The sequence below is a fragment of the Arachis duranensis genome, chromosome 1, assembly GCF_000817695.3.
Source record: "Arachis duranensis cultivar V14167 chromosome 1, aradu.V14167.gnm2.J7QH, whole genome shotgun sequence".
NCBI classification, from domain to species: Eukaryota; Viridiplantae; Streptophyta; class Magnoliopsida; order Fabales; family Fabaceae; genus Arachis; species Arachis duranensis.
This window is the reverse complement of record NC_029772.3, coordinates 105,046,919-105,074,079: the sequence shown is the minus strand read 5'-3', so window position 1 is coordinate 105,074,079 and position 27,161 is coordinate 105,046,919. Positions and strand designations below refer to the sequence as shown.

The following is a 27,161-nucleotide window of genomic DNA, read 5'->3' as shown; positions in this document are numbered from 1 at the left end:
TACTTGTTCTACTTGCTGTAATTGTACCTCTATATATGTTTTCTTTGTTTGATTTGTATGTGTATGGTTCTGAGAGACTCTCTCGTGGTAGAAGAGTAATAAGTGTTGTTCCACCAGTGTTTAGGAGGTTGAAGGAGGTAAAGGTGAAGAGATAGGTTAAAGCTAGGAATCCCGTAGTTAGAGTACCAATCCTTCTAGTTTAGAATTAATTTTAAGTTTAATTTCTGAGTGTTGGAGTTCTAGGAATACCTTTGGCTTTTTCGGGACCTTTTATATTAATTATACGGACACCGTTACCATGCTGAGAACTCCCATTTCTCATTCTATACATATTCCTGCTATTTTTCAGATACAGGTTGAGAGGCATCTCATTGAGAATTTTGGTGGCCTTTTTGGAAGCGAAGAACTAAACTTTTGGTGTTTTGTATTTTGATTATGTATATATATGTATATAGATTCTCTGCCTTGTATATTTTACATTTTGTCCCTCTTAAAGGTTGATATGGAGAAGCTTAGTCAATTTATGTGAAACATAGTTTTAGAGTTAGAACATACAAATTTGTGAGTTTTTGAACTTTTGATGTATGGTTGTATCATTTCAACCACTATTTTTATTCTTGTGTGCATTATTCTCTTTCTATAATTGTAATCTTTGACTTGTTTAATTCTTTAGGTCCATTATCTGTGTATGAATGCATTTATATGATTGGGGCCTTATTTGTTTTATTTAGGTCATTTACCCATATAGCCTTACCTTTTTATCTACATTTGTTAATCAATTTTGAGCCATTTAATTCTATTTTATTCTTAATTCCAGCACATTACCAGCTTTAAGTAAAAAATAATAAATATCCCTTATTTGGATCTTTGATTAGGTTAGGCTAGAGAGGGTGTGTATAATTTTAAGTGTGAAAATTTTAGGAACATTGGTTGAGATAAAAATGTGTTTTGGATTTTCATTAAAAATTTTAAAAATTGGGTACATACTCATGCATTGAATAATTGGTACTATATGCATTGATACTTTTATATGTATATATAAATAATAAAAAAAAGAGAAAAAGAGAAAAAAAGAAAAGAAAATAAAAAGGGGACAAGTAATGTGAAGTTTAATAATATTAATGCATATGAGGTAAGTATTAAAAGAAATGCATGAGTGTGTGGAAAAGTGAAATAATGGGTAGTTAGGTTTTGTATTAGAATTGTATAGATTGTTATATGTTAGGTGAGACTTTAAGTTGATCAAAGATTCAAATTCTAGCTCACTTAACCATATGCATTCTCACCCTTACCCTAGCCCCATTACAACTTTTGGAAAAGTCCTCATGATACTTGTATGCATACATTGAATAATTATTTATTGTTAGATGAAAAACAAGTCTTAGAAAGCAAGATTAAAAGAAAATTGAGTGAATCAACCTTATACACTTGAATTACTAGAGCATATACATGCTTTCTTGAAAAATGAATTATTTTGACCAAGTAGATAGAAGTAAATAAAGTAGACAGAGGTAGGTAGTATTAGGTGGGTTCATTACATGCATTTAGATAAATTGCATTTAGATAGCTTGCATCGAATAAATATTGATACCCCTTTCTTGTATCTTTCTTTATGTTTATCATAAGGACATGCTATGTTTAAGTGTAGGGAGGTTGATAAACCACAATTTTATGGTTTATCTTGTACTGAAAAGAGTGAAATTTATCAACTTATCTTGAATTTATTCATGAAAAATGCATGCTTTTGTGAATTTCTCTTAATTGTGCTTGATTATGAAAAATATGCTTTTTATGCCTTTAAATTGTCAAATTTAATCCATCTTTATTCTATTCGATACTTTGATGTGTTTGTTTAAGTGATTTAAGTTTTAGAAGGCAAGAATAGCTTGGAAGGATGAAGGAAAAGCATGCGAAACTGGAGAATTCATAAAGAAGTGAAGGATTTATAGAGTTGTCAATCTTGATCTCTTCATAGTAAAGTGATCATAACTTGAGTTACAGAGTTTCGAATGAGGCAGTTCTAGTGGCATTAGAAAGCTAACATCCATCGCTTCAAAAATGATATACATATGTCTATAGTGAACGTTGAGTTAAGCCGTCCACATACGTAGCCATATCTCGCATGCATGGGACACCAAAAACGTGCCTCATTAAAGAAGCACGTGACTCCCGATTTAGAGCCTATTTTAGACCTAATCCAACTCATTTATGATGCTATTAAACCAAGGATTTAAGGAGGAATGAAAGAAAGTAGTGTTAGTTTAGTTTTACATTATGTTTTAGGATAATTCTAGAGAGAGAAGCTCTAACTTCTCTCTAGGAATTGGGGTTCTTAGCTTTCTCTTTAATTTTAGATTTTGATATTGTTTTAGTGTAGTTTTCTTTATATTTTCTTACTCTAGTGTCTTAATTTCCGTACTCTTGTTAATTTATCATTTTTGTCACTTTTAGTTTATAAACTCTCTTCTTAATTTTAATTTCGTTTAATACAATTTGATGTTTTATGTTTTCTTGATGCTTAATTGAGTTGTTGTTATTAATTTCTTGCATTTAGTAGCTATAGATTTTACTAATTCTTGCAATTTATGATACTTTATGTTTATGCACTCTAGGTGTTGATAAAATACTTGAATTAGTTTTAGAGTAGATTTTTGCATTCTTGGCTTGTGATTGAGGAATTAGGTGATCTTGAGTCATTAGTGACCAATTTGGATTGATAATCTAGAGTTGTTAGTTGATCTTGTATTCACTAACGTTAACCTCTTATTAAGCTCAATTAGTAAAGTGGTTATGATTTGTGAATTGAAATCAATTATGCCTACTTGACCTTCTCCTGATGTTGGAGATAACGTAGTAGGATTACTCTTGATAATTGTTGTGTTTAGATTAATGGCAATGATAGAATTTTTTTATTCTCAATCCTAGCCAAGAAGCATTTTTAACATTTGTTAGTTTTTCTTTTTTGTAATTTAATTTCTTGTTTGTTATCATCCAAAACTCTAAAAACATCTCATGACCGATAACACGCGCACCTCACTGCAATTCCTTTGAGAGATGACCCAGAACATAAAACATCCAGTTATTTTGATTTGAATTGTGATAACCATTTTCTAAACTTTGATACGTGTCAATTGTTGGTTTAGATCTATACTATCAACGAAGATTCTTTATTTAGAAAAAATTCTGAGCTGACGATTGACACGCGTCAAAAGACAAAAAAAGAGAGCACAATGAGAAATTCAAATCCTACAACAATAGAGAGCACAATACAAAGGCAAAAAAAGCAAGCCATAAAACAAGTTTGGGAAAAAACTAATCCATAGTAGGTACATACAAATACTCAAACATGCTAGATTTTGAATTGAAGTATAAAATATACATTTATAATGGATAAGTTAAAAAAAAGCTTTCGTTACAAAGCATACATCTGTCAACAGATAACATAAAAGGCTCCCACAAATAGATTATTTTTACTCTACACAAACTTATTACTTATTATTATTAATACTGGTTTCACATTGTGTCTACCTTTAGTGGTATATGATTCCATTTTATGATATTAATTATTCGTTTAATTGCAGGCCATGTATATAAAGAAGCTTTCATATAAGATGATTCCACAAATGAACTACTTAATAACAAGGCTAGCATAAGTTCTTATAAATTGACCAACAAAATGATTGATTAGCCACTGTAACAGGGGTATATCAGCTTGCTAAAAGCCTAAAATACAAACCTGAAATTTGCTGAGTAGGCTGATCTTTTGATGAGCTAAAACCAGATATATTTGATGATCCTAATTTTTCTTTGACAATATTATTCTACAGTAAAAATAAAATAAATAAAGAATAGTACAGTGTTTCTAGCTATCTAAGCTATGAATGAAAGAGAGTCAACCACGCTAGGGGACAAGGAAATAAACATTTTGATTTTATCAACTAGGCAAACATCAATCTTAATTTCACCTATTTAATGTTAATTGATGAGCTTGTTAAAGACAATCAATCAAGAATCTTCCTAATAATAGTATCAAAAATTTAAGATAGAGCCTTTCAGTGTCAATAAATCAACACAGTCAAGAATAACCGAATTTGATAACTACAATAAACATCAATATTTTATCATCAATCCACAAATCCAGAATCATAATACAATCTGAAGAAACCAAGCAACTAATTAACATGACAAAAAAGGGGCAAAGAAGTGAAGGGTTAGGATTTAGTAAATACTAATAATGTCGCACAAAAAAAAAGAAGAAAGGGAAGAAGACATAGCTGGATGAAGGAGGAAGGGTAACATCGCAGTTAACGGAGGCAAACAGCGGTGGCGGCGAACAACAGAGGCAGCAACTCGCAGGGAGAAACAAGCTCCTCCATGGCAGAAACAAGCTCCACATGGATGCTCCTCAACGGTGACGACGGATGGAGTCATGGAAAGCGGTCAACGATGGCGAAACGGCAGCGAATGGTGGCGATGGGGCTGACAGCGAGAGAGAAAGAGAAAGGAGAAAGAAGTGAGGTTAATGATGTTGCAGAAATGGAAGGGAAGAGTCCACAAATTTAAGTATAGGGTCAATTTTATCGGCGAATTTACCATCGGAAAAATCTGCTGGTAACGCACAGTCTGTGACCAAAATGGATAAATTTTCCGGTAATGATCGCGCCAATTTTTTTCTCTAATTATTACCGATGAATTTACTGTCAGAAATCTGAATTTGACAGTAACTTTTTTACCCAGCAAATTTATTGCCAAATTTGTCGATAAATCCACCAGTAAAACCCGCCTGCAATCTCCAACACTATATCCGACAGTATCTAGTATTTTTCTTGTAGTGTGGGAAAAATTGTAATTAGTGATATATGTTGTTTCTAATTTTTGTTTCAATTTTTCACAACATTTATAGTAGTGCCAAAATGATGACAATACGTTAGCTACAGAACTCAAGAATATTTTGATTAATAGATGACACTAATCTATGTAAAACTTTTAATTTATGATTGAACTTGTAATTTTGATGTTATTTTGCTTTAAAACAATCTTAGTTAAATGAAAGATGTTTGAACTATATATGTTATTATATAGTATATAAATATTGACTTGCTCAGTAAATTAGCTAATATATTAATTAATTAAAAAAATAATTTAATTTGATAAATTATGTGTGTAATTTGTATTAAAAAGATATTACAAAATAAATGTGTTTTTGTAACTAAAGGAATAAAAATGTTACAAAATTAAGTTATATTTTGTAAAAAAAAATTTATGATAGAAAAAAATTATATTATTACAAAAAATATTTCAAATGCCAACAATTGTTTTCACTTTTGTAACAAATTTTAGTTTTTATATTAAAAAAATTGTTACAAAATATTACTTTGTATTGTAACAATTTTATTTTTTGTTATAAAAATTTTTGTAACATATAGCAACAATCCTGTAACAACTTTTTTTTAAAAATTTCGTTTCAAAATTTAGATTCTTTATAACAATTTTTTTTTGTTATAAATACTGTTGTTTTTATAGTGTATCACTTGAATGATCTTCGGCACTTCTTTTAAAATGGTGGATACTTTGACCTTGATAAGAATGGTTTTCCTATCTAAACCATCCACATCGTCTCATAGGACATGCTAATATTCTCTACATAGATTGACAACATTTTTTGAGATTTGTAATAGAACTCTCAAATCACAATTAAAAAAACGTTCACCCATTACATTAGAGTTGCCGTTATCATAGGAGTTATTTGTAGATCTTCTGATTCTAAATGTCATTGTTAAATAAACCAAGGTACCTGTCAGAGTTAAAAAAAATGCAAAAGAACATTTAGAGATGAAAAAAGAAAGAAAGATAATGAATAAATATAATACAACTAAATTGTGTGGGAAGAATGAAATGAAATGAAATCGCATTAAAGGAACATAGATACCAAAGGAGTGTTGTGAGGATAGTGAATGGAACTGAAAAGAGAATTTTCCTATGGCCATCAATGATAAGAGATCTTTCATTATATGTCACCTCTTCATCTTCTTCATTACCTCTTATGACTCCTATTATTACCATTAATAATGTCAAACACACATGAACCTAATAGCTTCCCATCTATATATACAATCTGTTCTGTATACTAGCATTTCATTCTTAAATTGGTTCTAATTTAAATCTATTCTTAAATTGGTTCCATTCAAACCAAACATATGAACTTTAAAAATATTACTTGAATTATCACATTCTACTGGCTTTGAAGTCATTCTCTCTATGAAAGATAAATAGAAACAGAAAAAATACACTTGATTAATTATATTCAGGACTTTTATATCTTTTAATTTATTAAAAATCTAAAACATGAGAAAATGAATTAACACACACTTGTGACACTTGTTCCTCAAAAAAGCAAGACAAATACTTAGACACCACAATGACTCATTAGATCTCTAAAATAAAAGTACTCACTGTGTAAAATATAGGGGACAGATACTATTCGCAAGATTCTACCTCTACTTAAACTAATATTCAACAACAACATCATATATAAAACAAATTAAAAGCCCATATGGTGGAAAATAAAGAGGACAGATACTATTCGCAAGATTCTACCTCTACTCAATTTCAATATTCAACAAAAGCATCAACAGATTCTCTTGTAAACTCTGGAACTAACAAAAGAAACAAACCAAAACAGGGACCATGTAAAACCCGCGAAATTAATAAATAATTAATCAATAAATTAATTATTATTTAAAGAAATATAAAATTAAATTTTATAGTTCACTAAAGTAGAAATAATTAAAATATGAGTTTTGACACTAATTTTAAAGATTTTGGTCTAAAAACTGGCTAATAGACCGAATCGGACCCAAACCGAACCTAAGACCCACTTATATAAACAACTCTAAACCCTTTCTTCCCCATTTTCTCGTGGAAGCACGCAGAAGTGTGGGATTCAACACCAAAAGAAAACCAAACCCTTGTCAAAAAATTTCAATTCTACGTAACTTTCAATTCAGAACTCTGATTGATGAGCTGTCAGTAGCCACATGTTCATCTCGGAATTCTCTTCAATTCTATATGAAAAAGTGGTAAGAAATTAGCATTTCTCTCCCAATTCTACCTCTCATCAATTTCGTGATTTTAGGATTTGAGTATTGAGGAATTGAATGATTTTGATGGTTTAGGTGAACTCTAGTAGCAGAAAATCACTGGATTTTGTCCAGTAGATTTGTGGGTAAGGTAAAGAAAATGTTAAACCCTTGTGAATCATTAAATTAATGAACTCTATGATGATTATAGTGATATTGTATGAAATAGATTGTGTTCAATTGGGCGGTTTGAGACGAAATTCGGGTAATTAGGCTTGAGAAATTGATGTTTGGAGGCTTAGAGCTTGTGAAAGGAGAGATTTTTGAGGAGTTCTAAGCTTAGGGAGGAATTAGCCACGGTATGATTTTGGTTTCTCGTAGTTAATATTTAATGTCACGTGAAAACTTAGGCTAGAAGACCTTAAGATTGGAACGAATTAGATAAATTATTGATGGATTGTGTATATGGTATATGATGTGTATATAAAGGATGAATAAATTTGTATGTGCTGGATTATGATATTGATGAGTATAAAATAATGATGATTGTTGATGTGTTGAGGGTTGATGGAGGGTTTGTGAAATTGAATTGAACGGATTAGTTGAGAAATGTATGGTTTGATTTTGAAATAATTTGATATTGAAAATGATTTGAATCACCGAAAGGTGTTTAGTTTCGTGGTTGGGACCCTTGAGGGATGGCAAAAGTCCAGGTTTTAGAGGAGATGCTGCCAAAATTTTTATGAAAATAGGAGGTTTCATTTGAAGTGGTTATTTAGAAAGATTTGGATTTTTAAAGATTTTATAATTTGATTTTAAATTATTAAGAAAAGGATGAATTGTGTTTTAAGTATGAGTTGTTGATGAACGAAATAGAAGGTGTGATAATAAGGTTTGAAGTAATGAATTGTGGTTGACGAAGTACGGAAATGGTTTGTAAATGATGAGATATGTGACCTCGGGTAAGAGGTAGTGGCGCTGTCCACTTGCTCCGGGAAGAGATAAGGAAGAAAAATGATGAAAACTGAGTTTGAATATGAAATTGAATGAATATGATAAATGAGACATGGTTGAGGTTGATTGATGGCAAGTATGTCTGTGTTTTCTCTCTGGTTTTAAAGGTGACATGGCACCTATTCCCTCTAATAGTGACAGAGCACATAATCTCTCTAATGGTGACAGGGCACATAATCCCTCTAATGGTGACATGGCACATATTCCCTCTTATGGTATTAATGCGCAACAGAGAGACAGTGTTTGGGTTAGCTACCAGACATATCGGGTTTGGCTATATAACCGACAAATGAGCTCATTAGCCATAGGACAAGCATACATCATGTGCATTTGTATGTTTTTCTTGAGTGTGTATTATTTTGGTTTGCTTAATTAATTTCTTAACTCTGCTTATCTGCTACTTGTTCTACTTATTGTAATTGCTCCTCTACCTGTGATTTCCTTACTTGAATTGCATGTGTATGTTTTCTGAGAAACCCCTCTTTGCGGAGGTGTGAGGGGGGGGGGAGAGTTGTTCCACCGGTGATTTGGAGGATTGGAGGAGACAGAAAGTGAAGTGTTAAGTTAAAGTTATATTTAGAACTTGAATACCTTAGATAACTTACTTAATTTCTGGTTTAGTTGGATCTTTAAGCTGAAATCTGAGTGTCGGAGTTCTAGGAATGTCTCTGGCTTTTCCGGGGCCTTTTATATTAACTATGTGGGCACCTTTACCACCATACATATTGTTGCTTTTCATATGCAGGTCAGGAGGTACTTCACTGAGCATTTTGGAGACTCTGTGGAAGCAAAAATCTCTGGGGACTTAGGGTTGTATTTTATTTATGCTTATATATGTATATAGATTCTCCATCTTATATTTTATGCTTGTCCCTCTTAGAGGTTGACTTGAAGAAACAGGTGTTTATTCTATAGTTTGAGTCTAGAGCTTGATATTTGTGTTTTGGAACTCTAATCTATATATTATGTTTTTTTTCCTTCTTTTGATCTAACCTATCCATTTTACGATTATCCATGCAAGTGTGACACGATTTTCTGTTTTTCCTTTTGCTTAACTTCTTCTTCAAGGCTCCTAGATATGATTTCTTTCAACTATATTTATGTACGTATTTTACTTTTAGAGGCCGTAATACCTCGCCACCTCTGCTTTACGACTTAAGCGTAAGGCTCTATGTGGTAGGGTGTTACAGACCATATGAAAATAGGACAAATAAAAAGGAAAAAGAGGAGGTATGAAAAAGACATCAATGACAATGACAATAGTGCGTGTGTGTGTGTGTGTGAGAGAGAGAGAGAGAGAGAGAGAGAGAGAGAACCGTATTTGAAGCAATGGAGAAATAATGGACTTCTTCATCGGAGGCAAACTCGACGCCAAGGAGGGGAGTGGTACCGACGAAATGGGGAGATCCGATGGGAGAGCACTGAAATTGAGAAATAAGAAAGGAGAAAGTGATGGCAGTAATGTTGGGTTAGAGTTCCTTATTTTTTCCTTTTTTTTATTTTAAATAATAAAGGTAATTTAGTCATTTCATGTATTTCAGTTTATACTTTTGTTTGAACTAATTAAAATACTGAGGCATAACCCAGTTCTATATACTTTATACTAAATACAATACAGAAATTTAATTAAGCCTTTATCTAGATCTTTCAATCTCTATCTCTCAGTCTTGATTTCTCTTCTAAATGCTACTCTGTAGACTATAATCAAGCAAAAATGTATTGAAAAGTTTAGAAATCGAATATAATAATAAGAAACTACTACAACAAATTCAGGCTGAGGCAACCCTTTAAAAACGTTGCTTATAATAAGGAAAAGTGTTGTCTTTGATCAAAGACAACACTTTCCGACAAAACGCAACGCTTTTTGGGGGGTTGGCTATACGACCGTTAGCTTTGATCTAAGACAACACTTTTGTGTATCAAAAAGAACCCCTTTTTGTGGCAACCTTTAAAAAGCGTTGCTTTTTCTACAAAAAAGCAACTCCTCATAAGGGTTGCCTTAGAGGACCCAAACACAACGCTTTAGATAAGACTTTATGGCAACACTTTTTACGAGTTGTATTTTCTATTACATAAAGCAACACTTGTCCATATTTTGTGTTTGTGAGTTGTTGCAGTGGCTATGTTAGGGCTTGTGGAAAGCACCGCGTCGTCGCTTGTCGAGGATAGCACTGCGCTGTTGCCGTACGTGGAGGAGTTCACCGGCAATTGAACGCTGCTGACCTGCTGTCGCCGTTAAGAAGGGGAAAAAGGGTACGTGGGTACGTTGTTGCAGGGGAGAAAAGCCTAGGGCTCGTGTGTGTGCGTGAAATGGAACCTCTGAAGCACATTTGTATTTTTGTGTTTAAGTTATTTTTTATTGAAAAAATAATTGGTGGGAATATGATTAAAAGTTTTTTTTTAAATTTTTAACTATAAACAATTTTAGGCAATTTTTTATAAATGTTATTTGTTCAATTTTTTTTGACAACTTTTATGAAATGTTGTATTTTTATTTAAAAATGTTGTCTTAAAGTTTTTATTTTGTAACATTTTGTAAATGTTGTTTTAGATATTAAAGACAACTCTTTTTATGAATAGTTAAAAATTTTGTTATCTTTACCTTACTCAATTCGTCAAAAATGTTATCTTTACCTATTTAAGACAATTTTTGTTAAATATTACTTGAAATAAATATTACTTTAGGCAAAAAATATTGTAGTAAACAAAGAATACTGTGTAAGCAAGACTTAATTCAATATTTGATTTCTTAACCATTTTTAGACTATATCTAAAAGCTTATAAATATTACTAGACTATAGGATTTTAAAGATTAAAAATTTTAATTTATTCTTTTAATTATTTTTTAATTTGTAAATAAATAAATTTAATATATATATTATTTTTTTAAAACATCAAGAGAAAAAAATTTAAAATTTTAAAATAATTAAGAAAATGATGAAATATAAAACTGATCTTTTTTCTTAGTCGAGATACCCGGCATAAGCGCAAATCACAAGCCCAAGTGGGTGGATTGAGTCAAGCCTAGAAACTCGTCAAAGACAAAACTGTGGACTAAGTTTTTGTTTGTTTCTATGGAGCCTTGTTAGTTTTGTTTTGATAAGAACAGGAGGAGTCACCGATGATTCATGATTGATACAATAGTAACTTTTTAGATAATCTTAATTAAAAGGGTTTTGATTTCAATCTTTGTTTTTATTGTTTGTTCCTATCAGCGAATTCTGCTCCCTCGATGCATGGAGGCTCAAGATAAAGACTTACAGGCTCCTCTTCTTCTATGCCCCATCACGTGCATCTTCAAGTAAAGTAACTACTCCGAATCATGCACTCGCGCCGTTAAATTGAGCCTTAAAGCGATCCACTTATACTTCGGTTGAACACTTGAACACGCGAGATGGACGTCAATATAATACTTAGATATCTAAATATGTTCAGCATCAGTGATGTTTAGTATATTTAGTTGGTTCTTTAAATAATTTTAAAATTAATAATCATAATAGAGATATGTATTTAGTGCTTATAAAAAATTGATTATAATATTATGAAAAAATTAATTATTTAACTATGATAATATTAATTATTTGATTGCTAATTACTTTATTTAAAAATATATACACACTCAAATTACCGCTTTTTTGTGTTATGGTTTAGTTATATTTGTTTTTTTAGATGTCACGAAGCAAAGAGAATTGCGTAGGGTCAATCATCATAACAGTTTAGCGTTTAGGATTTAGAGTTTATTAGTTTTAAGACTCACCGGTCATGTCAATGATTATAGCTTGCAACCTTCCTTTAGCAGCTTCTTCAATGTTATCTTGTTCTTCATCCTCTACCCACTTCAGGATTCTGCCAACCAGTAGTGAACAATTTTAATCCCAAATAAATAAACATCATTTATTAATTATTAAGCTTGTATATAGTCTATGTAACAAGTCATTATTTTGTGAACTTTATTAAATTTCATGCCTTTCTCTGACAAAACCGGCATTCGCAAAGCAGAGTGAGCCTGAGCTTATGCGAATGACCAGTATCCCAGGAGTGGTTATGGCCATGGGATACTGGATAACATCGCAATAAGCTTCTGTGGTTGGAATTCTCCCTAGAATTTCAACACCTGGTCTAATTGATTGTAATAGTATCTTTGCAAATGAGATTGAAACCTGCACAAATCAAGTTAATTAGACATTAATTGGTTAACTAATCAAAGTGATTAGAAACCTATTAGCTAGTCACAGATGCAGAGGCTACCGTCTATAGTAAGTTGTTCAGGGAATATTAAAATGATAAGAATAGCATAACTCTTAATTGGTCCACACATTTTTGTTCTAATTCTAATTGGATTTTTGTGTTTTGTCTTAAAAGGAAAATTTGATTCTATTCTAAGAAGAATTTTAGTGGCCATACTATTCACTGAAAGTAACCATCATTGAAGACTATCGATTGGATATAAATTAAAGAAAAAAGGTTTGGGATTTGAAAATTGTCAAGACGAGAATCTTCATCTTCAATCCACATTTTTTTTTCATTTATTTATTTATCTATCTATTTTATGGGTCAGGACACCATCAACCCCACACTACCATACATATCAATAGTGGCTAGCTAGAATAGCAAGTGTTCTAGAAATGTTAGTATTTTATTGAAACACTTGAAATATTTGAAAATTTTCCTAGAGTATGAGTTAATGTATTGTGCATAAAATTGCTTAATTATAAAATATTGATAGTTTGGGGGTGGTCAGCGATGGATCATAAAGTCAACCATGAAAAAGCTATGATTGGCTCAGATTTGTTGATCAGAGTCTACTTGCAAATTCCGACAAATAATTTTCAGCCATTCATGAGACAACACAATTATTTAGGTCAGATCATGATAGAGATGGAACCCACCAAGCTTTTCCCTAGGCCAATTCCAGTTTCGTGTAAGACATAATTTCTGTTCTACCAAGCACAAATAATATAATTGAAAGGTGTTTGTTATGTTGCCTAAAAATATTGCCTAATTGTTAAAATAGATTAAATAATTAATTTTAAATTTAAAAGATGAAAACTAAAAAATTTTAAATATTTTAAAATTATTATAAAATATAATTTAGACAAAAATTAGATATTAAACAAAAAAAATACCATAAAATTGACAAACTCTTTTTGCTAACAGCTATATTTCTTAGCATTGTTATCATGAGCTTTTCTTTTAAGACAACATGGACCCTATAATAGTATCCTAACGAGTAATTTTAGCAGGTTAAAGACCGCACGGTGCATGGTGCATGTTTCGCTCTAATTAATTAAATGGAATCCTAGAACCCTAAGCTACATACGTTATCGGATCTTTTTGCTTTCTTAACTATTATCCTTACTCGATGATCATGGGGAAGATTGGAGATAGATAGATTTAAAAACTTTCGATACTTGTGTATGTTGGGTTAATAATATCTACATCATTTGACATCGTGAATTTTACGATAACAGAGATGAGAGGCGGTGTTCTTGTCGTTTGATTACTCATGACATTGAGATCTGCTGTAGCAGTATTATAAACTTAATCATCATATATAATTAAATAATATAGCTAGCTCGGTAGGTCCGCATTTCTAAATCACACGTACCTAAGTGTAAAAATTATAATGAAATGAAATGACGCATAATAAGGATTAAGACTACGTGCTAGTCAATTGGATCTTTAAAAAGAGAAATATTTGAATTGAAATAAAAATTATAATTTTTAATTAATAATTAATTAATAATATTTAAAAATATATCATTTCAGATTAAAAAATTAAATTAATCATTAAAAATACTAACAAAAATTAATAGATTATGCTTATTTTGAAAAAGTATTTTAAAATTTTATTATAAGAAAATAAATATTTTAATTTTAATTTTAAAAATATTATATTTTTTTACAAATTTATGCTCACATCACTACCAAAAAAAAATCTATGGCTACATTTTTTTTGCTACGCTTTAAAAGCGTGGCAAAAAGGGTCAATGGTCACGCTTTTATGAGGGTAGCAATTGATTCGAGATTTGGTAACGCTTTTTTTGCTACGCTCAAAAAGCATAACCATAGAAAAAAAAGGCGCACTTTTAAAGCGTTGCGCAAAATTTTATTATAGAATCATTTTAAAAGCGTAGCCGTTTCCTCCAACTCTTTTGGTACGCTTTTGAAGCGTGCCCAAAAGGTTCCCCAAAGAAAAAAAATTTCAGAGAGCTCCCTTCGAAATTTCTAAGTTACAATTGCAATACACCATCTACTCTTCCAAACTTTAGCTTTCCCCTTCTTTGAATTGCCCTAGCTCATTCAGATCAGAGAACCCTAAGCCCTCCACGCACGAAGAGACGATTGCTCCTAACCCTAACCTTGTCTTCATTGTGCCTCACCCCAACCCACTCTTCATTGTGCCTCACGAAGAACCCCCTAATCGCGATGAAGAATATCATATCGAAGAACCCTAACCTCTCTTCATTCTGCACTCCGCGAAGAACGTCGCCGGCGCGCATGATGCTTCCGTTGGCAATCCCTCTTCTGGCACCCGTAACCCTCCTTTGAGCTTCGCGTGATGGCCCCCTGAACAACCACCCCAGCTCTGTCTCTATCACCTCCAATCACCGCTACGGTGCCACTGCACCTTCACCTCCGTCGCCGCGCCTCTCGCCGGACCCACCAGCTCTCCTCCGCTCGCGTCTCACGTCTCCGCCTCCGGCCGCCTGTGTCTTGCTCGCATCTCTGTCTCTGCTTCGCTCACGATTCTATCACGAGCTTGCCTCCACTGTTCAAGCGCTTACTCCCTCTCATCGCACAAGGCTTCGACGTCTCAAACTTTTTCCCTCAAGTTTCACATCCATCTCTTTCTTTGTTGACCTTTATTTAGGAGCGGAAATTTAGAATTAAGATACAGGGGTTTTAGAAGATGAAATCTGTTCCTTTCTTTGTTTAGTTGTGTTCCATTTTTTCTTGTTTTCTAGCTGTATTTTGGTTCAGTATTGTTATGCTTGCCATTTGTTTGATGAATTTCTTGAGAGAGATGGAAAAAAGTGGAACTTGATTTCTGTTTTCCTATTTCTAATTCACAAGATTTACGTAATTTTCCTCTTGGATTGCTTATGAAATTGGGTGTAAGCAGTTAGTTTTCTCAGATTGTTAATGCTGTACAATTTCTAAACTCTACCATTTTTCACAGTGGAGGAAAAAAACATATGGACGAGGTGGTTATAATCCTATCCTAGGCTTTGAAAATGATGTCTACTTCATTGCCAGCATACCATATACTTCATTGCGAAGTCTTCTTCCGGTAGGTTAGTATTTTCAATCCAGTCTTTCCACCTGTCTAAAGGAGAACTTGGGGGAACACATTCCCTTAATGCTTTGAGATCACTCAATTTATATCTTATTTCGGCAAACTGTTGCTCAACTTTAGTTTTTCAAATTGCAATTCACCAACTTTGAGCTACTTTGCATGCTTATTGTGATCATTAATTATTATAGACTACAGAGAGGGTAATATTTGCATTGTAGAGTTTATACTTTATACCATGTTTACTGTGCTAAGATCTTATTCAGAGTGAGGTTAGTATTTGTTATGCTGTTCAAACATTTTCGATTATGCCAAGCTTATTCCTTGTTGTGCATATTAATTACCTTGACTTTTATTCCATTGCTTTACTTTCAGTTTTCTCCTTCTAATATATACCATATTTCCTCCTATTTTTGTATGAACGGCATGCATATACTATGTAGTGTACTGTTCTCATAATAAATTATATTTAGGTTGATTGTAGATAATTCAGGTTATAATTAGTTGGATAGTTGTTCTTTGTCTCGGACAATATCTCTTTTGATTCAACATTGGTGAGTGAAACTATATCCTAAATTAGGAACTGGGAGGATCAAATTGAGTTAGATGGAGAAGTAATTGAATTGAGTTACTGTGGCTCGTAGGGGTTCTATTCCCTGGTGGCAATTGCTGAGAGGAAGCGTAGAGAGAAGCTCAGCCAGCGCTTCATTGCTTTATCTGCCCTTGTTCCTGGTATAATGTTTCATTTCAATTAAATAAGCATGACTAATAATTTTATTATTTTCAAGGTTTTTTTTTAGTTTATAAGTTTTTGGTTAGATTAGAATTTCCAGTATTTATCTTTTTCTTTTGTAATCTCCATCTGATTGCTTGTGTCATTTATTTCTGGGCCTTAGTTTCCTACTTGTATTATGTAGTGTTAATTGCTACTGTTCTCTCTTCCATTATATTCAACTTGAATTTCTCAATTTAGATATCTGAATTATGTACTATTTTTTTAAATATTTTATACTATGTGAACCATTGTTTATTATTTTACTGTGTTCAATTTCTTTTGCTATTCACTGCAGCTTGTGGAAGTTTCAAAAGAAAGCAGTTATAGTTCAGATGACAGTGATGAGGAAGAAGAAAAACCTTCTAAAACTCCTCAGAAAAGTGTAAGCATCTCGCTTTGTATTTTAATATCGCTGTGAAGGCTTGTTTTGCTTTGTCTTGTGATTGTGCACTAAATGTATTTTCCTCTTGCTAAGGATGTCAAGATGGTTGATGCTGTCTCAGCAAAGGAAGTTGTATGTTACTGGTCTCATTTTTTATTCTTTTTAAATGTTTTTTGATGAATTACACAATTATAGTAATGGATAAAGTGTGAATTTTTGAATCCCTGTAAATGGAATGTTCATGATTTTTTAATGAATGAAATATGAAGGTGTTCACTTAAAATTGTTAAGAGTTAGCAAACACTTATAAATTATAATAATTATTATATTTTCAAATGATGTAAACTTGCAAATATACCTCTCTTATGTTTAATATTGAGCATTTAAAATGTAAATTGTTGCTCATATTTTGTTATTATTGAATGCATTCTCTAGGGTTTGAACCCTAGACCTTGAGGTGGAGAGAGGGGAGAAATGCCACTAGAGCCAAGGCTCATTGGCGTGTCCAATTAAGTTAATCTAATTCAATATTGAGCATTTAAATTTGCTTTTTTGGTCAAAAAATTGTCTACATTTCTAAAAATTAGCATAGTATTCTATTATGGAACATGTGGCCCAATTTAGCACTACAAGCCCGATTATGTTTGTGGACCATAAGTTTTTTTTCTTATAATCACAATTTTTTTTTTGCTTTTATGTTAGAAGAATTTCATAGTGTGTTTTAGTAGAAAGTTTTTTAAAATTCCTAAAAATTATTCTCAAAAATATTACATTTAATTAAATCCTCTTCCCCCAATTTCAAACTCGTGTGAAAGGTGGGTTTGCCCATTATTTTTCTATGGGCTTATAGGAATGTTTTTAATAAAATATTATGGGAATGTTTTCAGTAAAATAAAATTATTTTACTATTTTATTTTTCAAAGTTGCTATAATTGTAAACACACCGCATCACATTTACTGTGAATAATTATCCCTAACTACCGCTGCGCCATTAGAGGCGGATACGTCCGAAGAGGACACTCAAGATAGAGACAACACGAATAAAAAGAGACAAAAAGCGGAGTAGTAGATAATAAAGAAAAGTCAGATTTGGTGGAAAAGAAAGAATTTACAGTTTTGCCTACATCGACTTCAAGGATTCTTCTAGCATGAAGAAAGCTCTAGAACTTAAATGAAACTGAACTTGCTGGTGGTTATTACCTCTCAGTTGAAGACAATGTTTATTATTAATTTTGATAGTGTTTATTATTAATTTGACAGAGTGTGGCGTTGGCTTTGATATGATAATTAACTAAGTTTGATTTCTTTATCCATTTATTTATTATTAATTTTTATTATTTATAGCTTGAGAATGAGGACATGCTCTATCTACTTTCTATTGATGATGATGAAGTGTAGTGCATTCAAATACCATGTTGATTTTTGGTTATCACTGCTAGTATTTAACGGGTTATGGTGGTTGATGCTGAGGCATACACCTATGATGATGAGGTCATCAAGAAAGCTGAAGCAATGGAGAAGCCCGAAAATCCTGAAGAAGAAGCTACTGTGGAAACTACTAGTGCCATAAAACATCATCAAGAAAGCTGAAACAATGGGGAAGCCCGAAAATCCTGAAGAAGAAGCTACTGTGGAAACTACCAGAGCCATAAAAGCTTCTCAGTTGTTGCTAAATGCCATTGAAATCCTGAAGAATCTGGATGCTGTACGTCTCTGAGCACATAGTGGAGGCTGATGATTAGTTTGGTGAATTGGGTGCACATATGTGAGGAGGTTGATCAAAATTATTGTTAGATAGGATGGCAAAGTTATTGGAATTGTAACTCATGTATTAGGAATACATTGCTTAGTTGTTATCACTTTGGTTTTTGATATTTTGTTATACTGTCATGTGATTAAACATTTGTTTTGGTGACGAGTTTATGTATGTAGGATTAGTGGATTTAAAATGATTGGTCATTGTCTAAATTTTAAAATCATCTATTAATTTTGTAAGGTTTTATTACAAAGATTAAAAAAGATTAAAAAAACTATAGGCTACTGAACAAATTTTTTGCCACGCTTTAAAAGCGTAACCATATTGTACAACAGTCATTAATTGCCACGCTTTAAAAGCGTTGCTGTATGTCTTGTGGCACGCTTAAAAAACGTAGCTATATCTCTTTCTATTGGCACGCTTTAAAAGCGTAGCCATATGTCTCTATTGGTACGCTTTAAAAGCGTTGCTATATCTGGCACATGACCACACTTTTAAAGCATGGCGATCTTTAAAAGCATAGCAAAAAATAAAGCGTGGCGATAGGTCACCAAAAGCGTGGCGATAGAGCAACTGGCACCCTTGCAGTTGTGACCCTTTCAAAAGCGTACCGGTAGCTCAAAAAGCGTGACGAAAAACTATCACTACGTTTTTTTAACTTTCGCCACGCTTTAAAAGCGTAGCAAAAGGCATGTTTTCTTGTAGTGCATAAATGCATAATATAAAAAATATGTGTAAAATAATATCATAAAAAATAATAATAACAATTGTTATACAGAGTTTTAGCAAATCTAGGTTGGTTTAATATCTAATAATGTAGGAGCAAAATCCATTCCCGTTATGAATACTAATTTTTCAATTATGCACCAAAAGATTCTAATTTTCAACAAATAGGAAAGAAAGAAAAAATTTAAAATGCAAATAGAATTTAAATGACTTGAAATCAAAATTACAAAAAAGCAATGTAAATAACTTAAAGTTATTAAGATAAAGCAATAAAATGCCTTTAACAGAAGGTCAAAAGACTTTGAAATCGAAAGACAATGCAGAAATGTTAAAGAAGAAAACAAAGACTTTGCAAGAAAAAGTAAATTTGCAGAAAAAGACAAGATTACAAGAAACTTAAAGAAATTTAAAAGATATGGAAGGAAACTTACAGAAAATAAAACTATTTGCAGACTCAGAAAAAATCATTGGGGATGTGAGTGTACGAAAGTGTTTTCTTAAAACGAATTCCAACATCTATTCCTTTCATTCGTCAACTATTTATAAGAGTCATTGACCAATCAAACTTCAACATATTTTCCATGTGTGAAAATTCTTTGATAATTGTTCTCACGTTTCGGAATGATCCTATAATTGATATCAGTTATCTTCACTTATTAGCCTCCTTGCCATTTTGATTATTTCACTTTTCTTTGATGAGTTAATCCGATCGAATCCATCTTTCTTGTCGATAAACCCTTCTCGATGAGTTTCACAATCTTCGAAGGTACCAAATGAGTCTCAAACTCGATTTTTAAAACTTGTTTGAATTTTGACTAACAAATTGTCCCCTTAGGATTGATGCGTTCATCGCAATCAAACTGGAAATAAAACGCTCAATCCTATCTGAACAAGACTCTTTAAATGCCATAATCAATGAATTAATTTAAACAAAGTCCATAAATTATCCACATCTCCATAAACCCAATAATTACACCTACTACAACACATTTTCTCATTAATTACCGTTTCTCTCTCCTTTAGTTTTATCTTCCCAAGGAAGGTTTTGTTTATTTTAAATTTGAAAAAACAAACCACAAAAATTCTTCACTTCCAACCAAGAAAAATTCCATTTTCTCTCACAAGTTCTTTGGCAACATCTTCTCAACAACGACAACAGTGACTTCCTCAACTTTCTGGTTATTTCACCTACTTTTCTCCTCATTCTATCCAGTGATCGTTCCATCTCCAACTTTATCTTTCTTTTTCCTTGATTTTATTAGCTTTTCTGTAACAATGGCTTCATCCAAAGTTTCAGAAACTTCATCGTCAAAAAAGCAAAGGAAAACAAATTGCCATTGACACTTTCGAATAACCTGATTTAAAAATCCTTTCCTGAATTACGGATATTGTTGTTGAGGATCCAACCAATACAACAAATGACAACAAAATTCTTTTTTCCTTCTCTATTCAAGACGACGTGCACTGTTTCATCAGTTGATGAATGAGCTTTTGTGTGGTCTAGAATTTCACAATTGAAATCGCGTTGCTAGTATAGTTTCTAAACCAACAAAGAATCCATTCATACAAAAATTTGGTTGTCACAAGTAATAAACCCCCTAAAAATAATAACTGAAGTATTCAAACCTCGGGTCGTTTCTCAAAGGAATTGTAGGGAAGTGTTCTTATAATTGGTTATGTAAAGGTATATTTTGGGGTTTTTGAAATAAGAAACAAGAAATGTAAATGGTAATGAAAATCAAATGATAAAGAGGTCTTAGCAAGGTTTGGTGGTCAAGAATCTCTATCCTTGTCATTAACCACAACATGATAATTGCAAGGAACAATCCCATTAAATCATCCTCTAACTTAGTAAAGGAAATTCAAATGAGCTATATCAATCCAAGTCCATAAGTCCTAGCTCTCCACTGATTCAATTAGTGAGAACTAGAGTTAATGGCTCAAATCATCAATTACTTGGACATTAGTAACTCAAGAGTTCCTAAGTTACCATCTCAAGCCAAGAACATAAAAGTCTAAATTAAAATCCTCCCGAGCATTTCATCAAACACTTGGAAGGAACAAAATAAAAACATAGAAAATTAATAAGATAATATTAAATTCTAAACAACCAATAACAAGGATTAAATAACACAAATTAAAGAAAGCAACAATAACCATGGAAAACATGAATTGCATTAATATGAAAATTGAATCTAACATGAAGAGTTCATAAACCAAATTATCAAAATAAGAAAATCACAAACGGAAATAGATGACTAAAGTATAGAACCAATAAGAGTAGAAGAAACCTAAATTGAAACAAAGTATAAATCTGAAATTGAGAAAAACTAAACCTAAAAACCTAGAACCTAGAGAGAGGAGATAGCATTTCTCTATAGAAAACTACATCTAAAACCTCAAATTATGTGAATAATTGTGTGATTGAATGAATCCCCCCTTTTCTCAATCCTTGGTCTCTTTTAGCCTTTTCCTTCTCAAGATTGGCTTCAAAACTGGGCCCGAAGCCCCTCTGAAATCGCCAAGTTTGATTTCATTAAAAGTGCCAGCGTGGGCATCGACGCGTATGCGTACAGCACGCATACGCGTCCCTGGAGTATTGCGCGATCCATGCGCATGCGTCATATGCGCGCGCGCGTCCATGGGCGCATTCCAAATCCTTGGCTTTTCATGATTTCTCCACTTTGCATGCTTTCTGTTTACTCCTTTGATCTGCTCCTAGCCCTTTTCAACCTGAAATCACTAACAAACACATCAAGGCATCTAGTGGAATCAAAGGTGGATTAAAATTATCAAATTAAGGGTCTAAAAGTATGTTTTCAAACTTAAGCACAAATTAGGAGATAATCACAAAACTATGCTATTTCATTGAGTAAATGTGAGAAAAGGTTGACAAAATACTCTAGATTCAATACAAGATAAACGCTACGAATGGGGTTTATCAACCTCCCCACACTTAAACCTTAGCATGTCCTCATGCTAAACCAAGAAGGAAACAATGGGTATGACATTTATCCAATGCAACTAGACTATATGCAAATTGTCTAAAAGCAACTACTTTTCATGAATGTAAATGCTTAGGCCAAAACAAATCAACCCTTCAAGAGAACATATATAAGCACAAGGGCTAAAGCAATAGGAATTAAATCCAACCCAAAATTGTATTAAATTTTCAAAAGGTTTTACAAACTTGCAAGAATATAGAAGATAGTGATGAATACATGTGATTGAACAATCGAACCCTCGCTGGATGTGTATCCGCTCTAGTCTTCTCTAGTCATGCTTTCTGAGGCTTTGCTCTTCATCTAACTAATCAACCAATAGCTAGTGTACAAATGCAAATATCATGAGGTCTTTTCAATGTTGTAATGGGGCTAAGGTAAGGGTGAGGATATATGTATGGCCAAGTGAGCTATAATTGAATCTTTGACTAACCTAAGTTCTCACCTAACACACACACACACTCTAGACAATTCTAAATTCATGCCTAGCTACCCATAATCTCACTTTTGCATTTTTAATATACGCATGCATCTAGATGTTCTTCCATTTCCTCTCATATGCATTGATCTTGTTATTGAACTTAATATTGGGGTGATTTTATTCCTGTATATATATGTTTTTTTAGGCATAGTAAACTAATGCACTTGATTCTAAAAGGATCAACTCCTGTTAAAGGTGACAATAAGGCTAATGTTAAGAGTATTTATTAGGAGTAATTTGATCGTTTGAAAGTTAAAGGTGAACAGAAGGTGAAATGCAAATTTTGCAAGAATGTGTTTAATGCAAATCCGAAGAATGGTACAAATTCATCAAAGAACCATATGGATCAATATTGTAAGAGAATAAAAGTGGCCAACTCAAGGCAATCATCAATTGTTTAAGAGGGGTATTGGAGGTCGGGACGCACCTAGGACCGAGGAAACCACCTAGGACCGTGCTCCTAGGTGGTTTCCACATATGTCAGTATGTAAGTCCTCCAAGACTTCCTTTGTGCTGGAGATCGGGATGCATTTTGAGAAGGGTGTTGAGATCCCTCTTTTGTATAGGATATTGTGGACTAGTGTGTTGTTTTGTGCCTCTTTTACTAGCATTTTGGCCTCCTTTTCATTCTTGGGGAGTATGTCAAATTTGAGGTAGTTGACTGTGGGGTCATCCACCCTAAATGTTGATTGTGTATAGTCAGTACTTCCACTTCCTTTGGTATGGATGGCATTTGCAGAGTCTCTTGAATGAGACTTCTATTGTTGCCTCATGGCTTGGTGCTGGCTAACTTTGATAGAGCATCAGCTCGGGCATTGGACTCCCTAGTTATATGTTGGACCTCACTTTCTGAAAAGTGTGTCAATTGTTCTCATGTCTCATCCAAGTACTTCTTCATAGTGGGGTCTTTAGCTTGGTAGGTGCCATTAATTTGAGAAGTTATTACTTGCGAATCACTGAACACCACCACCTTTTCTACCTCCACTTCTTTAGCCAGCTTCAATCCAGCAAGTAGGGCCTCATATTCTGCCTGATTATTAGAAGTAGGGAACTCGAACCTTAAGGATAGTTCTATCCGAGTCCCTTGATCGCTTTCTAGAATAACACCAGCTCCACTTCCAGATTTGTTTGATAACCTGACTACGTACAGACTCCATGTGGTAGGGCTTCCGGGACTTTCAGTGATGAAGTCGGCGAGGTATTGTGATTTAACGGCTGTCTGAGTTTAATATCTTAAATTGAACTCGGACAGCTCTACTGCCCATTGTAGAATCCTCCCAGCCAAGTCCGTTTTTTGTAGAATATTTTTCATTAGTTGATTAGTGCAAACTTTAATGGTATAGGCCTGAAAGTAAGGTCGGAGCCTTCGGGATGTAAGAACAAGGACATAAGCAAACTTTTCTATCTTTTGATAATTCAGCTTTCGCCCCTTGTAAGGCTTTGCTGATAAAGTAGATAGGTTGCTGCCCTTTTTCGTCTTCTCAGACTAGGGCCAAGGCTATGGTCCGACTTCCAACTGATAGGTATAGCACGAGTTCTTTCCCTTTTTCAAGTCAGGTAAGTATGGGTGGTTATCGCAAGAATGTCTTGAAATCTTGGAAGGTCTATTCGCATTCTGGGGTCCATTCAAATTGCTTTCCTTTCCTTAAAATTGAGTAGAGGGGAAGTGATTTCAAAGCCGACCCTGCTAAAAATCTAGATAGAGCGGCCAACCTTCTATTTAGTTATTTAACCTCTTTAACACAAGTCGGGGTCTTTATATTGAGTATAGCCTAGCATTTGTCAGGGTTTGTTTCTATGCCTCTTTGAGAAGAATTTGTGAGCTTCTACTGCAAAGGTGCATTTTGAGGGATTTAATCTCATTTCATGCTTTCTTATAGTGGAGAATACATCCGAGAGGTCGGACAAAAGTGTTCCATCTTCTTTGGTCTTAACGAGCATGTCATCCACATATACTTCCATGAGTTTTCCTATGTGAGAGGAAAACACATTATTCATCAATCGTTGGTAGGTAACTCCTACAATCTTTAATCCAAAAGGCATTACTATGTAGCATTAGTTTGCTTTTAGAGTTATGAATGAGGTCTTTTCTTGATCTGGTTTGTACATTGGAGTTTGATTGTATCCTGAGTAGGCATCCATAAAGGACAAGTATCTGTAGCCTGAGGCGGAGTCGACCTGAGCATTAATGCTGGGGAGTGGATAAGGATCTTTACGGCAGGCTTTGTTGAGGTCGGTGTAATCAATGCACATTCTCCATTTTCCGTTTTTCTTTTTCACCAATACAACATTGGCTAGCCAAAGTGGATATTTCACCTCCATTATAAATCCTGTTTCTAGTAGGGCCTGCACTTGCTTTTCTACGACCTGTGTTCGTTCTGGTCTGCGCTTTCTGCGCTTCTGCTGAACAGGTTGGGAACCTCGGTACACAGCAAGCCTATGGCACATCAAGTCGGGATCAATACCGGGCATGTCAGAGGCTTTTCAGGAAAAGAGATCAGAGTTTTTCCTCAGCAATTCAACGAGTTATTTCTTTAGGCTTTCCTCCAGGTTTGCCTCTATGCTCGTTTTCTTGTCGGGGTGGTCTCTGATTTGTATCTCTTCCGTTTTTTCTTCTGGTTGAAGTCATAGTTCTTCTCGAACTTGGACTCCACCTAACTCGAATGTATTGACTTCTTTGCCTTCCGAGTTCTCTTTCAAACTAAGGCTCTCGTTATAGCATTTTCTTGATAACTTTTGATCTTCTTTGATGGTGGCAATCCCTTTAGCTGTCAAAAATTTTATGCAAGGATGTGGGGTAGAGATGATAGCTGCTAGTCGATTTAAAGTTGTTTGACCTATTAGGGCATTGTAGGCTGAACTTACATTGACTACAATGTAGTCAACACTTAGTGTCCTTGACTTGGCACATTTTTCGAAGGTGGTGTACAATGAGATGTAACCCAGAGGTCAGATTGGGGTGTCTCCAAGTTCAAAAAGGCTATCTGGGTATGCCCTTAGATCCATTTTCTCTAACCCGAGCTTGTCAAAGGAGTTTTGAACAGAATATCCGCCGAGATGCCTTGATCTACCAAAGTTCGATGGAGGTTAGCATTTACTAGGATTATAGTTATCACCACTGGGTCGTCATGCCATGGTACTACTCCTTGAGCATCCTTTTTAGTGAAGGAGATAGTGGGTAAGTTGGACGATTAACTGTCCTCCCCGACTTGATATACTTGCTTGAGGTGCCTTTTTCGTGAGGATTTTGATATTCCTCCTCTTGCAAATCTACCATTAATCATTTGTATATATCACTCGGGGGGGTGAAGAGGGCATTCTGGTCATCTTACTTCTTCATCCTTTCTTCTCTTCCTCAGGTCGTCTGACCTGTCTACTAGGTATCTATAAGGCCAACTTTTCGATGACATTTTATAGGTTGTAGCATTTATTAGTGGAATACCCGTACAGCTTATGGTACTCACAATATTCAGTCCGACTTCCAGCTTTCTTATGCTTAATCAGACGAGGAGGCGGGAGTTTCTCTGTATGGCATATTTCGCGATAAACATCGACCAGGAAAACCTTTAGAGGGGTGTAATTGTGATACTTTCGAGGCTTTTCTACATTTTTCTCCTCTTTCTTCTTAGGTTCCCTTTCTTTGTCCCGAGTTTGATAGTAGGGCAAGTTAGATCGTGAAGGAGGTTTTTTGAGTCGGGAATTTTCCTCCATGTTGATGTATTTTTCTGCCCTTTGATGAATTTCGTTCAGAGAAGTTGGGTATCTCTTAGATATTGACTGAGAAAATGGCCCCTCTCTAAGGTCATTGACCAGACCCATAATTATAGCTTCAGTTGGTAGAATCTGAATTCCCAAGTAAGTTTTGTTGAACCTTTCCATATAGTCACGAAGGGTTTTCCCGACCTCTTGCTTTACTCCCAGCAGGCTCGGAATGTGCTTCATTTTGTCTTTCTGGATAAAGAATCTGGTCAAATTTTTTTTGGCCAGGTCGTCAAAGCTAGTGACTGACCTAGGGGACAGACTATCAAACCATTTCATTGTAGCCTTAGTTAAAGTAGTCGGGAAGGCTTTGCAACGAGTGGCGTCAAAGGCGTCGGACAAGTACATTCTACTTCTGAAGTTATTGAGATGATGGCTCGGATCGGACGTTCCGTCATAGAGATCCATGTCGGGCAATTTAAAGTTCCTAGGAACTTTAGCCTTCATCATATCTTCTTAGAACGGATCTTGCCCTCTCGAGGGACTTTTCACACGCTCAACCCAATTATTCCTCCTTTGTATATCAGCTTTCAGTTTTCGTAACTTGTCTTCTAACTCCTTTCGTTGCCTTACTTCGTTTTGCAACTCCTGTTCTGGTTCCCGTTGTCGTTCAGCCTTGTGTTCAAGCTGTTATAGTCGATCCCCTTGGCCATGAATGAGATCCACGATCTCGGTCCGTGAGGTTAATCTTCAGCCTTGAGATAGTGGACCTCGGACTAGATCCTCCTTCTTTGAGGATTTCCTTAGGTTCCTTTCCCGTGGGGGCAATGGTGTAGTAGTCGAGGCAGGAGCAAGAAGGCTTGGTCTTCTGGTTGATCTACTGGCTCAGAATCAGATGCTGTGTAGACATTTCTATGCTCGTGGTCTGCCATTTGTCAGAGGATGGATCC

The 27,161-nt window shown here is 34.1% G+C and overlaps 2 protein-coding genes across 7 annotated transcripts; one reads left to right on the top strand and one right to left on the bottom strand.

Moving 5' to 3' along the window:
* The first annotated feature begins 14,270 nt into the window (after nt 1–14,270).
* On the top strand, nt 14,271–18,482 carry LOC107467867 (uncharacterized). 6 transcript variants are annotated; one of them, XM_052252276.1, is made up of 4 exons: nt 14,271–15,387; nt 16,035–16,122; nt 16,461–16,547; nt 17,987–18,482. In XM_052252276.1, exons 1-4 carry the CDS (start codon nt 15,332–15,334, stop codon nt 18,008–18,010), a joined length of 255 nt encoding a protein of 84 aa, XP_052108236.1. In that variant the 5' UTR covers nt 14,271–15,331; the 3' UTR covers nt 18,011–18,482. The 6 variants fall into 6 exon arrangements, 4 of the variants coding, with proteins under 4 accessions (XP_052108236.1, XP_052108219.1, XP_052108206.1 ...); XM_052252259.1 differs by having other exon boundaries at nt 17,892–18,482; XM_052252246.1 differs by lacking the exon at nt 17,987–18,482 and adding an exon at nt 16,650–16,830.
* A 7,441-nt stretch (nt 18,483–25,923) lies between these two features.
* LOC107470628 (uncharacterized) lies at nt 25,924–26,679 on the bottom strand. Its single transcript, XM_016090033.1, has one exon. The coding sequence runs from the start codon at nt 26,677–26,679 to the stop codon at nt 25,924–25,926; it is 756 nt and encodes a 251-aa protein (XP_015945519.1).
* Nucleotides 26,680–27,161: the final 482 nt, after the last annotated feature.